At 43.1% G+C, this 12,938-nt stretch overlaps 1 protein-coding gene across 1 annotated transcript in view; it reads left to right on the forward strand.

Moving 5' to 3' along the window:
• The window catches only part of MAT2A (methionine adenosyltransferase II, alpha), a 7,910-nt gene extending 449 nt beyond the window's left edge, over positions 1 to 7,461 (forward strand). The window contains exons 2-9 of the mRNA XM_015408163.1: positions 2,631 to 2,708; positions 2,819 to 2,941; positions 3,029 to 3,141; positions 3,227 to 3,370; positions 3,612 to 3,830; positions 4,159 to 4,341; positions 5,003 to 5,136; positions 6,104 to 7,461. Of these exons, the coding sequence (XP_015263649.1) occupies positions 2,631 to 2,708; positions 2,819 to 2,941; positions 3,029 to 3,141; positions 3,227 to 3,370; positions 3,612 to 3,830; positions 4,159 to 4,341; positions 5,003 to 5,136; positions 6,104 to 6,206 (1,097 nt within the window). The 3' untranslated portion in view covers positions 6,207 to 7,461. The remainder of the gene's footprint in view (positions 1 to 2,630; positions 2,709 to 2,818; positions 2,942 to 3,028; positions 3,142 to 3,226; positions 3,371 to 3,611; positions 3,831 to 4,158; positions 4,342 to 5,002; positions 5,137 to 6,103) is intronic.
• Positions 7,462 to 12,938: the final 5,477 nt, after the last annotated feature.

Here is a 12,938-nt window from a genome sequence, read left to right on the forward strand (position 1 = left end):
TCAGGCGTCGTGGATTCTGGGGCCGGGGGGGGGGGAGGCGCGCGCGCGCTCTCCCCCCCGTACAATCGGGATTGTGCGAAAAAAGATGACGAAACCGGCTTCTTGTATGGGTGCGCGCTCCCGCCGGCTCGCGTGCCGGCGTGGACGCGCCCCCGCATTGCAGACGATTCTAGCGCTGACCACGTGGTGTCCGCATGGAGCGTTCTCGGGGAAGAGAATGGGGACGGGGGGGGGGGAAGCTTGGAGGCATCCATTTTAAAACATCGTTTTTCAGGTGGTGGGAGAAAGGAAGAAAAAGTGGGGGCAGGGGGATGCCCACACTTAAGAGGCTTAAAAAAAGACATTGTGAAGAGGATGGGTCCCAGACTTCACTAAGGAAGGGTGGGTCATAACTAGCCCTCAGTTGGGTTTTTATCAGATTCAGTAGTATGTGTGTTTGCGGGCCTGGTTAAAAGTGGTATATGAAAATGCTTGTTTTGATCAGTCTAAAGTGGGAGTAGTACTTAATATGTTGAAGTGCTTGGGAATGAGGTGGTTTTTGTCCTTCGCCATGACGGTTGGGTAGTCACCAGCGCTGAGTGGCGGTTGGGGGAGAGGGCGGGATGGTTGGTAGGGCCGTTTTTGGCTCGAGGTGTGTGTGTTTTTGTATATGGGGAGATCATCTCTAAATATAATCTGTTTGGGTGGTCTGTATACTAATGAGGAGCCTTTGATACAGGAACAGGATGAAAGAAAGTCAGCAGTGGCCATATGAGTCTTCTGCAGGAAATCAGCAATTGCACCATGGACATGTGGCCTCAAGCCATGTGGCACCTCAGGGCAGCTTTGCTTTCTGGGAGGTGTACAAAGACCTGTGCAAGAAAACCTAAGCAAATTTCAGTGGCTTTATTCAGTCAACCTACAGCTGCATCAGTAACCTTTTCTGTCCTTGACAACATTGTGATCATATACCTATTTTCTCTTTACACTTGATTGATCTTGGTTCCCCATGAAGCCCAGATTCCTGTATCACAGCCATGTTGGTTTTGCTGTCATGAACAGGTTTTTAGAATGAGTTCAGTGGAACCTTTAAAACCAACAAAGTTTTATTCAGAGGTGTATAAGCTTGTGCTCAAAAGTGTATACCTTGAATAAAACTTAGTTGGTCTTAAAGGTGCCACTGGACTTACACTTTGTTCTGCTGCTTCAGACCAACACAGCTACCCACTTGAATCTAGATTTTTAGAATGCTTTTTCTGCTCTGCCCAAGAGACTTAGATTTGGGAAAAAAGATTAGGCGTTGGTGTATGATAGTACATTATATTGCATTGTGGTTCAAAGTCTAGCAAGTAACCTGGTAAATCTATGGTTTACCTTGAGCACAATAACATATTCTGGCTTTATAATTAAAGCTGCTGCTGTGACTTTTAGAGCTTCATGATATAATCATGTGAACAGTGGCAGATGCACTTGTTCTTGCCCTGACTGTTAGATATGTTTGGTGTAATGATTTCTTCTAGTTACTGTTATGTTTATTAGGTATCAGGATGCTACTGGAAATGACATTTATAGCCTTTTATGTAGACAGTGTTGCTGACTATTCTTGGCTTAGTAGTATTCACAGTTGGAACTAAAATATAATAGATGTTTCTGGTGAGGATTTGCTGGAACACTGGGGTGAGGAGGTTGTTTGGTATGCTGGGCCTTCTTTGGTGTAAGCTAGACTGCTTCTACTAGTCTGGTAACTCAGTCTTCATCATTGTGTTCTGGAGAATAGTGTTGTGTGTAGAACTGTTGGTGGTATTCTTTGTCTTTGCACTGCTCTAAAAGGTCTGCCATGGGCTTCTGCCTTTGGTCAAGCTGATCTTGCACCTGCTGATCTTGCACAGGGCTACAGAGCATACTACCAGTGGAACATCTTGGGGATAGAAGCTGGAGACTTAAGCATTGGGAAAGGAGGGAGAGAAAAGAAAATACACTTTAAAAATATTGTAAGCCACTGGGAGGAGCTTTGTAATAAGAAACCAGATTATAGATCCAGAAGTCTTTATATGATGCTAGCTTTTTAGTTGTAGTATCCTAAGGCATGGAATCAGATTATGTATGATTAGATGAAATACCTGCACAAAGTGCTTTCCATCTGCTTAAAGTGAGTCACAGTGCAGAGCAGACAGTACTTGAAAATTTAGATGTGACTTTAATGTTGTCACTCTTGTGGGACAAATTAAGACAGCAAAGTAAAATTCTAAATGTGTGTAGTTTAGGTGCTATTTGGACTTGGAAGCTTGGCAACAGGATGTCTGAAAAGAATCAGGGATGGCAAAAAAAGAACCTTTAATTGGTGGGGTGGAAGGTTGGGATCTCCTATGCAGTTCAGAAGTTATTTGAGTTCTACTGTCCTTGAAGTCAAAGAATAAAGGTTATCTGTGAGTGGTAATTTTAGTTAACTTAAGCTCCCCTATTTTGCAATCAGAAAGGTACCTGGATATATGGTTTAGTAATATGCTATTTTTAAAAAAATCAAAATTTTCCTATTGTATGACACTACTGGTGTTTCTGAATGAATAAGATTGCTAATTTACTGAAGTCTTAATGCTTTGGAATAGTAGCAACCTGGTGTCAAGAAAATAATGTGAGATTTCTGATTTCAGATAAGATTTGTGACCAAATTAGTGATGCTGTCCTTGATGCACATCTTAGACAAGATCCAGATGCCAAAGTAGCATGTGGTGAGTGAACTCTTCTGTTAAAGGAAGAAAACAACACCTATTGTGGGTGTGGCCAGTGAGATCAGCAGTCCTTCTCTTGGAACTCACAGTAGGACAATTTTCTTCTGTAGAAGCTGCTGCTAAGACTGGAATGATTCTTTTGGCTGGCGAAATAACATCCAGAGCTGCGGTTGACTATCAGAAAATTGTTCGTGAAACAATCAAGCACATTGGGTATGATGATTCCTCAAAAGGTAGGTGGTCTGTATGAGACAAGCTTTTTCTGGCTCTGAATGGAAAACGTTTGGCCATTAATACTTAATTGTTTCTGTGGTTCCTAGGTTTTGACTACAAGACATGTAATGTCTTGGTTGCTCTGGAGCAACAGTCCCCTGATATCGCTCAGGGAGTTCATCTGGACAGAAATGAAGAAGACATTGGTGCTGGAGATCAGGTTGGTGTTCACAGACTACACAGAACATGATAGCATTCCTAAGGGTCACTTGGAAGCTGGAGTTCTAAATCTCTGTTTGTTACAGGGCTTGATGTTTGGGTATGCTACTGATGAGACTGAAGAGTGCATGCCCTTGACACTTATCATGGCACACAAGCTGAATGCTAAACTGGCAGAACTCCGTCGTAATGGTACTTTGCCCTGGCTGCGACCAGATTCGAAAACTCAGGTAAATGGCTTGGTGGTGTAAATCTCTAGTGAGAGAATGAGGATGAAAGCCAGCCCATGTAAGTAGATGCTGCAAAGCAGCAGATGAACTCCACTGGGTTATGTCATATAGGTCAAGCCATAGAACATTTTCGTGTTAGAAGGGGCCAGCTAGTTAGGCATTTACTTCTAATGGTTTGTCAGAATCTGAAGGTATGCAGAACATATAACATGTTATTTTTTTCATCTTGGTTTTGTTTCAGGTGACCGTGCAGTACAGGCAGGATCGAGGTGCTGTCATCCCCATTAGAGTCCATACGATTGTTATCTCTGTTCAGCATGATGATAAAATTTGTCTGGATGAAATGCGAGATGCCCTGAAAGAGAAAGTGGTCAAAGCTGTTGTGCCTGCAAAATATCTGGATGATAGCACAGTCTATCACCTGCAGCCTAGTGGTCGTTTTGTAATTGGTGGACCCCAGGTATGAGGGGAAGTTTTTTGGCTTTTTGTCTGTTGCCTGCTCAACACAAATATGGTAGCTTTTTGAGAGGCCACAGATGATAGCTATTATAAACTATCAATAACTTAGTTCCATTTATGTATATGAAAATTAATTTAAGTGGAATTGACAGATCATGTGCCTTGATCATGTAAAATGTCATTTATGGTGTTGGGGGGGGGGAAAGCGTGTGAAATATAGCTGTTTACAGCCCTTTGCTTCAACAGTTTTGTCTTGTGAAGGTGGCAGCTGTGTCCATCTGGACTATAAAAGAAGGTTAAATGATTTCATGGAGTATTGTTAATTACAGGGTGATGCTGGCTTGACTGGCCGGAAGATAATTGTTGACACCTATGGTGGCTGGGGAGCTCATGGAGGTGGTGCTTTCTCTGGTAAAGACTACACAAAGGTCGACCGTTCAGCTTCTTACGCTGCTCGCTGGGTAGCAAAATCCCTTGTAATGTCTGGTCTGTGTCGGAGAGTACTTGTCCAGGTATAGTCAACCTGCTTCTTCTGTGCTGAAAGATTGGGCAGGGGGAATGGGAACACAGTTAAGTTGCAGTTAGTTAACAGTGCTCTATAACCATGCGCTGGTTTTTGAAGAGGTAACCTTTGTGCGCCCTTATATTGACAGTAGACCGGTCAGATAAACTTCAAAATACAAGCACAAGCTAATAGTATAGGACAACGGTGGTTATATAGATGGCTAAACAAGGCACGGTGGCCTTAAGTGGTGTGTTGGCAATGCATAAGTATAAGCTGGTAATGTTGTCTGGAAGAACTTTCAGATCAGTAAATATATGGCACTTAGTAGGTCCCAACTCCTGCACCAGACTTTCACACACAAATAGTGATATATTATGACAGAGGTTCCCCTTTAGCATAAGTGGCGTTGGTTATGTACTAAACTAATAACCAGATGCAGTCTAATTTTTAAAAGTTAGCTCAGTTATGGAGTAATTCTGGAGACAGCAATCAGAATACTGCTGCACTAGAAAAAAACTGTTAGTTGAGGAACCCAGATTAATACAGTAGGTCGGGAGTCAAATGCAGGCAGATAGGCATATCTGGGGGGTGGAAACCAGTAGCCCTACAGGATGATTAAAGTTACTGCATACCTTAATGCTTGTGGTTTATGTTAATTTTGCTTCCAGGTTTCCTATGCCATTGGTGTGGCCGACCCATTATCTGTCTCTATTTTCCATTATGGCACTTCCCAAAAGAGTGAGCATGAGCTGCTAGAAATTGTGAAGAAGAACTTTGACCTCCGCCCAGGGGTCATTGTCAGGTAAAAAACATGGTCAGAATAAGCATGCACATCTATACTTATAAATACAGACAAGGTAATAAGGATGGGACTAGGCTGAAAATGTGGCAAGACACAGTCAGTGGTCAGCTGCCCTGAATGTGCAGAAGTGTTGATATTGCTCCCATTATCTGACACTCCCATCTACTGCAAATTGGCAGACGGAAGCAGTTCATGAGGAATTAGCCTGCTGGTTCATAGTGATAAAGGAAGTGGCTGCAATCTGCATTTGAGGTCAGATCAACTGGACACTGGGGAATCTGGGAGTGTACCTGTAGAGGGATCTTGGTTCAGTATTTATTTCAAATACATGATAAAAACAAGGTGGTGCAACTTGTTGGCCTTTAGACTGTTTGGAGTTCCCTAATACAGACTGGGGAGAACGGTCTCTAAGGACTTCATATCAGTATTGATTTAAGACAGCTTATGGCTGTTTTTTGGATAAATGCTGAGCATTAAGGTAGTGTTAGGGTCACTGATGCCCAAGACTTGACAGCCTTGGTATCACTTAACTAAATGCACCCACATGCGTTACTCCATTGCAATTCCTGGGGTGTTCAGCTCTGCAGACATTGGTGTGTTGCTGCCTGTGTCCTTAAGAATGTGCTCTGGAAGTGGGCAGGCCTGGTTACAAAAATCTGGTTATTCAGATAGTGTCAACCCTGTTGGACATTTGCAGTTGGATGTAGCAACTGTTAAAGGCTGGTAAGTACTACACAATGCTAATTGAACCCAGAGGCTTAGTGTTTTAGGACAAACTTTGTGCTGTTGCCTACATTTCTCGAAATGGGAGCAAATGGGTTATTGTGAGTTGTACGAGGCAGCCATTGATCTGTTTTGGGCATACATCATTGAACATCCCTGCATACATGTTGATCCTTCAGGTGTAGCTGCTTTTTGCTTTGTTTGGTGAATGCCCTGTATTGAGTTACGGACTTGTATATTCCAGGGATCTGGATCTGAAGAAGCCTATTTATCAGAAGACTGCAGCCTATGGCCACTTTGGTAGGGACAGCTTCCCATGGGAAGTACCCAAAAAACTTAAATACTGAATATGTTGGGCTTCTTTCCCCAGACCTGTTGGTGTAATTACAGAGAAACTTTCAGACTCTGTGGGAAAGAGCCCCCTTCCCTAAACTGGTCCTGTCCTTCTTTGCTCTTAACTTGGTGCACACTGTCCATTGCCAGGCATAGTAATTCCTATGGGGACCACAAAATTGCACTGTGCTTTTTTCTCTTGACATGCAAGTAGAGCCAGCTGAACATAGGAGCTGTCAATGTAATGTAGAGAGGAACAGGCTGTAATCGACAGTGCTTCAGTCTAACCTTTGTGTTCTCCCAAAGCCTAACAGGACTCCTTTCCTTGAAACAGTGAAAAAGAAACTTCCGCTGTAACATGCACAGTCTGTGGTTCCACATAGTCTCTGTCCAAATACATAGACCAGCATGATGCAATGACTTGGCTCCACTGAGAATGTAAAGCCCACTTTCCTCCAGCTAAGTAGTTCTCATGTGAGCCATCTTCTTACCAGATTGCCTTGCATGCAGCACAAGTTCCGTCTGGAGCTCCAATCTGGTGTGGTTTTTATATGGAGGTAGATCTGGTTTGACAACCCATGGTGTATTATGCTCTTAATTTAAGTCAGCACCATATTTTAATCATTTCCTACTCTGTCTTCTTGGAGGATGTACGTAATAAGGTTTTTAAGAGATCCTATGCATGGTTTTAGCACTAGCCAAACCTCACCAACTTTTATCAGAACAGGCACTTGGCCAACCTTGTGATGTATTACAGAGAAATCACAGGTCTGTATCCAAGGTCTGTAGGCTGCATACTTTGGCGCCTGGAATTTTTTTTCTTCAGAAAAGCCAAGGAATCCATGTTGCACAAAACTCCCAGGGTTTAAGTTTTCAAAGTCAGGTCCAAATTGCATTCTGAAGTTACTGGTGTAGCTACAGAGAAACCAGCTTCCTTCAGAACACAAGTGCATTTGGAAAGGAAGCGGGGAGAAACCCTACATACTTGAAATTTTTTTATAATTGCTTATTTATTGTGTTTGGGACAGGGTGTGAGTACAGAGAAGCCCTTGTCTCAAATGGCAGCTTTTAAACGTTCTTTTTTGACACCACAAATTCCTTGAGTTTCCAGTATTCCCTGCTAGGCCAAGGTGTCCTACAGAAAAGCCTTGGGTCACAACCTACAGGGGGTCTGGCTTGTGTAAAACGGGAGGGCAGTGCTAAGGTGGCTGACCTTGGGAGGGCTAATTTGGCTGGTGTTGTACAGAGAAGCTAGCTTGTTTACCTGCCCACTCCATAAGCAGGAAGTGCCTTTTGCGATCCACTTCTGGGTGTTTATTACGTATGTCTGGTTCATGAAATTCCAAGTTGATTGAAGAGCTCAATAAAATGGTAGGTTCTATCTCACCCTTGTCTGTATACTTTTGTGTTTGTGGTAAGTAAAGGTTAGAAAAATGGCCACTGGCTTGAACGAAGGTGTGTGGGACCCTCCCTTTTAAGAATGCCAGTATGACTGTCTTTCCATGGCTGCTGCATGTAAAGCCAAAATGAGACAATGCACATCAGTAGGATTCCATAACTCTAGACTGCACTGTACATCCTGACCCAAAGCCAGGCCAATCAGGCAGAGTGTTTTCAAGATGGTTTCTGCTTGCTTGCTGAAAACTATGCAGTGTGGAAGATTGAGGCATGTTTTATGACAAGCATACAGAGAACCCTGATTCAGTCTGTCAGGAACAAAGAGTACACTTTAAGACTGCAATACAGTGAAGCACTCTGGCAGAATACTGGCAGTTGTAGGCAGGATGCCACTTAAGAAACCTTGTCGTTACTAATCTCATGCTACAGTCCCTTATAAGCTCAAAGGGTGCACTGGTCTTCCTTTAAATCTTTTAGAGGGAGAATTGACTTTGGCCCACTTAGTATGTTGCTTGATGGGGGGGGGGGGGCATGTATGCTTCCTGAGCTTTCTGGAGAAAGTTTAAGATACAAATGTGAGGGCTGGAATGGGAAAACTGCACATGATAATGTGCTTGATCATGTTAATTGTAAGTTGTGTGGTTTGTTTCATATAATTGGGCTGTGGGAGGAGCTGTCCTCAGGGTTTTTTTAAATAGGAGCCATTGGTGTAGTTCTCTATCCTTCCTTCATGGACAGCTTGAAAATCTCTGGACTGTGTCCTACAACAATTCCAGGTGAAGCAGAACCAGCATTACAGTATTGGAACAGATCCGTCTCTGGAGCTGGTAGATTTTTGAAGCCCACTTTTGGGAGGGAGTTAGGGGCTGTGAGCCTGACACAGATTGCATAGCCCAACCTATTGCTCTAATGAGCTGCAGCCAGTGTAATGAGCCCCTCTCCTAAAGCTTTTAAGCAGCTTTCACAGAAGCTGTCTGTGTCTTGACTGGCCGGCTATATATGAGATACTTTCTCTGGTTTAGTGGCAGTTGCCCTAGATTGGACCTTTCATTAGGACTAATACTCTGATTTGGTGTGGAATCGTATTGGTAGGAGCCTAGCTCTACAGTTCTGCCCTTGTGCTGTTTAACCTGTGGTGTTCTGAACTAATTTCTGCCATTTGAACAAATAAGGATCAGCAACACTCTCCCTGGGATTAACTGAAAGTGCCCTTAACTCTGCTACATGCTTTAAGCTTGACGCATGTTAATAGAATGGTCTGGGACAGTTTCCCACTCATTCCTCCTCCCAGAACTTAGGCCCACTAAAGCCAGTTCACACAATTTTCCAATATGTACGAGACCACTAAAATCTGCACACACTTGTATCTCCCTTACAAAGCATGTAAGAAGGCCACAGTCTTTTTTTAAAAAACAACCACTACACACACTGCATTGAAGTTCAAATTATTGGATTGTGGCCTGATTTAGCAATGCTGTGTATATGTATTCGGCAACCATTGGCATAGATAAGAATCAAGAGATACAATTTGTCAGGTTCAAATATGTATTAAGGATGGGGAAAGCTTCACCTTCAAGTTCTGCAAATGAGAACAGAAGCTGCATTCACTGTTCTCAAGGGATGGAGAAGAAAGGTGTCCCAAAACAGGCTGTAGGTCTGCAGAGATTGTGATAAACTGGGAAAGGTTTCTATGTTGCGACTTGCCATTGTTAACTAATTACATGCATCCACATCCACCAAGATGAGGGTCAGACTCAGTTTGATTACCTACTGCACCAAATAGACCTGGATGGCCTACACTAGCTCGATCTCAGAAACAAAGCAGCATTGTCCCTGTTTAGGATTTGGATGGGAGACCACCAAGGATGTCCAGGGTTGTTATGCAGGGTCAGGCAGTAGCAAACCACCTTGCCTTGAAAGCCCCATGAAGGGGGTGCCATAGGTTGGCTGTGACTTGATAGCACTTTTTGTCGCCTTCTCTTGCCAGCAGCTCACTGGCCTGTTGAAGGGTGTTGTACTGCCCTCTGGTGCTGAGAAGAAGCAGCTTTCAAAAGAATTGCTTTTCAGAAGAAAACAGTGCAGTAGCACGTTGCAGTAGCACCTTAAAGACTACCAAGATTTGTGGCAGGGTATGAGCTTTAGTGGGTTACTGCTCACTTCAGACTGAAGAAATGAGCTGTGAATCGTGAAGGCTCATACCCTGCCACAAATTTTGTTAGACTCTTGTTCTTTGCTGCTGCTACGGGCAGACTACTAGCACGGCTACCCATCTTGGTACTTTTTAGGACTTTAGCAGTCCCTGGAAGCTGCATGGCACAGAGGTTCAAATTTGGGCAGGAGGGGGCTAATGGTGGTCTCAAATCTGGAATGTATAGAGGCACTGCAGCACAGTGTGTTGACTAGGGAAGCAAGTGAACCTGTATATTCCATATCTGAACAGCACATAATTGTGTTCAAGTCATCACTTCAATGTGACAGTAACAGGTACGTTTGCAGGCCTGGTTGAAAAATATCTCCCCTACCACCTGAAGCAGTACATAGCTGATTCTACCCCTTGCACTTCTCCATTTCATTCTGTCACAGGCTGGTTTACTATAAGGCACTCCAAGCAAGAGTGCTAAGTGGTCTGTTACTGTGCCCAAAATAGTGGCAGAGTCTGCTCATTTGGTTTTATCGATAATTTAAATGCAGTCCACTAATGTTGAAAATTCCAAAGATGTGAGTGCATTTGTCTACTGGAGTTAAGGTACTCAGAAGGCTATTGGCAGTTTACAGGGTACACTGAGTTCCAGTCCTTGAAAATTGATGCTGGAATGAAGTCTGAAGCACCGTTGCCTAATGCAGTGTTAACTGTGCTGCATGTGCCTTGCACAAGGAGTACAAGGATTCGATCACTGGCCTGCTGAAGTTTTAAAATGCCAGCTTTTGAGTGCCTGGCAGCTGCTGGACACACTCAGTCAAGTATTGCTCCTGTCATTCATGGACCCTGACCATAAATGTTTTTTTTTCTTTTCTGGAAAAGATTCCTCCCCCTCCCAAGGATAGCAGCAGCAGCAAACACTAAAGAGTATCTTGGTCATGGAGATCTTTCCCCATGTTTTTTTAAAAATACTGCATTTTTGAATGATATAGCTGAAATACAGTATTTTAAATATCAATAACTAAATATCAATTTAGTTAAAAGTATCCTCTTTCTGCAGAGAGCTGACAAAAAGTGGGAGAGGGAAATTTGATTATTAGCTATTAGTATTGTTTCATATTGTAAGGAAACCTGAATTAGGTTTAGGCAAAGGAGTGAAAATTGGTGGAAGGAACATTAACTATTTGAGATATGCAAATAACACCACGTTACTGGCAGAAAATAGTGAAGACTTGAAGCAACTATTGATTAAGGTTAAAGCAAAGTGCAAAAGCAGAATTACAGCTGAACATCAAGAAGGGAAAAGTAATGATTACTAGGGAGTTACAGAAGTTTAAGGTTAATGATGAAGAATTTGAAATGGTTCAAGATTTTCTGTTCCTTGGCTCTATCAGCCAAAAGGGAGGCTGCAACAGAAATCCGAAGGCGATTGAGACTGGGAAAGGCAGCCATGAAGGAGCTAGAAAAGATTCTTAAGTGTAAGGATGTGTCACTGGTGACCAAGATAAGAACTCATGCTGTCGTATCCATTATTATGTATGGCTGTGAAAGTTGGACAACAAACAGACTTGACAGGAAGAAAGTCGATTCATTTGAAATTTGTTGGAAGAGAGTTTTACAGATGCTGTGGACCACCAAAAAGACAAATGTGGGTTGTACAAATAAAGCCTGAACTTGCCTTAGAAGCTAAAATGACTCAACTGAAGCGATCATATTTTGGTCACATTAGGAGCAAACGGGTCACTGGAAAAGACGGTAATTCTAGGAAAAGTCGAAGGCAGCAGGAAAAGAGGAAGACCCAACAGAAGATGGATTGACTCAATCAAGGAAGCCACAGCTCTCAGTTTATAAGATCCCAGCAGGGCTGTTATGGATAGGATGTTTTAGAGGTCATTAATTCATAGGGTTGCCATAAATTGGAAGCAACTTGGCATAACATACACACTGTTTCTGTTGGCAATGTCATTAAAACAGTAATTGATGGTGCCTACACCAGTTCACCCTCCACAAAACCAAAAATTGTAGATCAGTTTTCCTTCCACTATACTGTGCCACTTCTGTTATTAAAGTAGAACCAGTGTAGACATTCTACAAAGTCAGAATTGAAATTAAGACACACTAAGGAGGGTTTGTGGGCCAGTGACAGCATTGCAATTTATGCAGAAGATTGTGGTTCAGTCCCCGACAAACCTAGTAAGGATCCCACACAGCAGAATGACCTTTTTGTGCCCCAGTCTCCAAGAGTTACCAGTCAGAGAAGACAATAGTGAATTAAAACGGACCAATGGCCTGATCAAATAATGCTCAGTACAGATAATATTTAATGGGAATTTAATGAGTCAACTGTCTGCTACTACTTGGCAACCCTTGCACAGGGCCCTGCATTCTTCTGCTATTTGGCACTGATAGTTCCCATTCTCTGGTCCCTAACCATTCACTTTCCCTGGTTTGCTCTTATGCTAGCTAGCCTTTGGATCCATTGTTAGCATTTTATTAGCATGCCTGATTAGGGTGGTTCTTCAGGGGCTCATTTCCCATGGTTCTAGAAGTTATCATGCAATTCTGTGCACACTTATCTAGGAGTAAACCCTGTTGAATTCGGTAGTTACATTTGATTGCACTGCATATTTTTGCATGGAATATGGATTTATCTTATCTCTAATATGTGTAAATTCATGCACCTAAACACTAAGGCATCGTGCAGCTCAGTCTGCCATTGCAGGTATATATTCAACAGCTGATATTCTATCCTGGTAGGCCAATTCCGTTTTTCTCACCGGAAGCGCAAACACCCCCGTGGTTTTCAGTGGCGGAAGAGTTGACTGCAAACTACACTCAGCGTGCATTACACACGCACATGTAACTGGAGTCTTACAAGCGTCAGATATAAATTCCCCCCCCCCCCGGGCCTTTGTTCTATCATCTTGGTCTGCCATCTAGGCATCGGCCAGACCCACACGTGTCGGCCTCAGCAATGGTGGAGTTATCATGCGCCTTCCAGCCACACCCTAAAACACTAAAGGATGCGCGATCTTGTCTTAGCAGTATATGACCAGCGTCACGCGGTCTTGGGATCACTTTAATAGATATTTATGACAGCATAAATGTAATCCTGTGCACGTTCCCTTGGAAGCGGAGATCCGTGATAGGAAGCCATCCGGCCCCACCACCACGACGACCTTTTCATTGCCACAGACTAACGGGTCCT

This window comes from Gekko japonicus, unplaced genomic scaffold (assembly GCF_001447785.1).
Source record: "Gekko japonicus isolate JY-2015 unplaced genomic scaffold, Gekko_japonicus_V1.1 scaffold139, whole genome shotgun sequence".
Lineage (NCBI taxonomy): Eukaryota > Metazoa > Chordata > Lepidosauria > Squamata > Gekkonidae > Gekko > Gekko japonicus.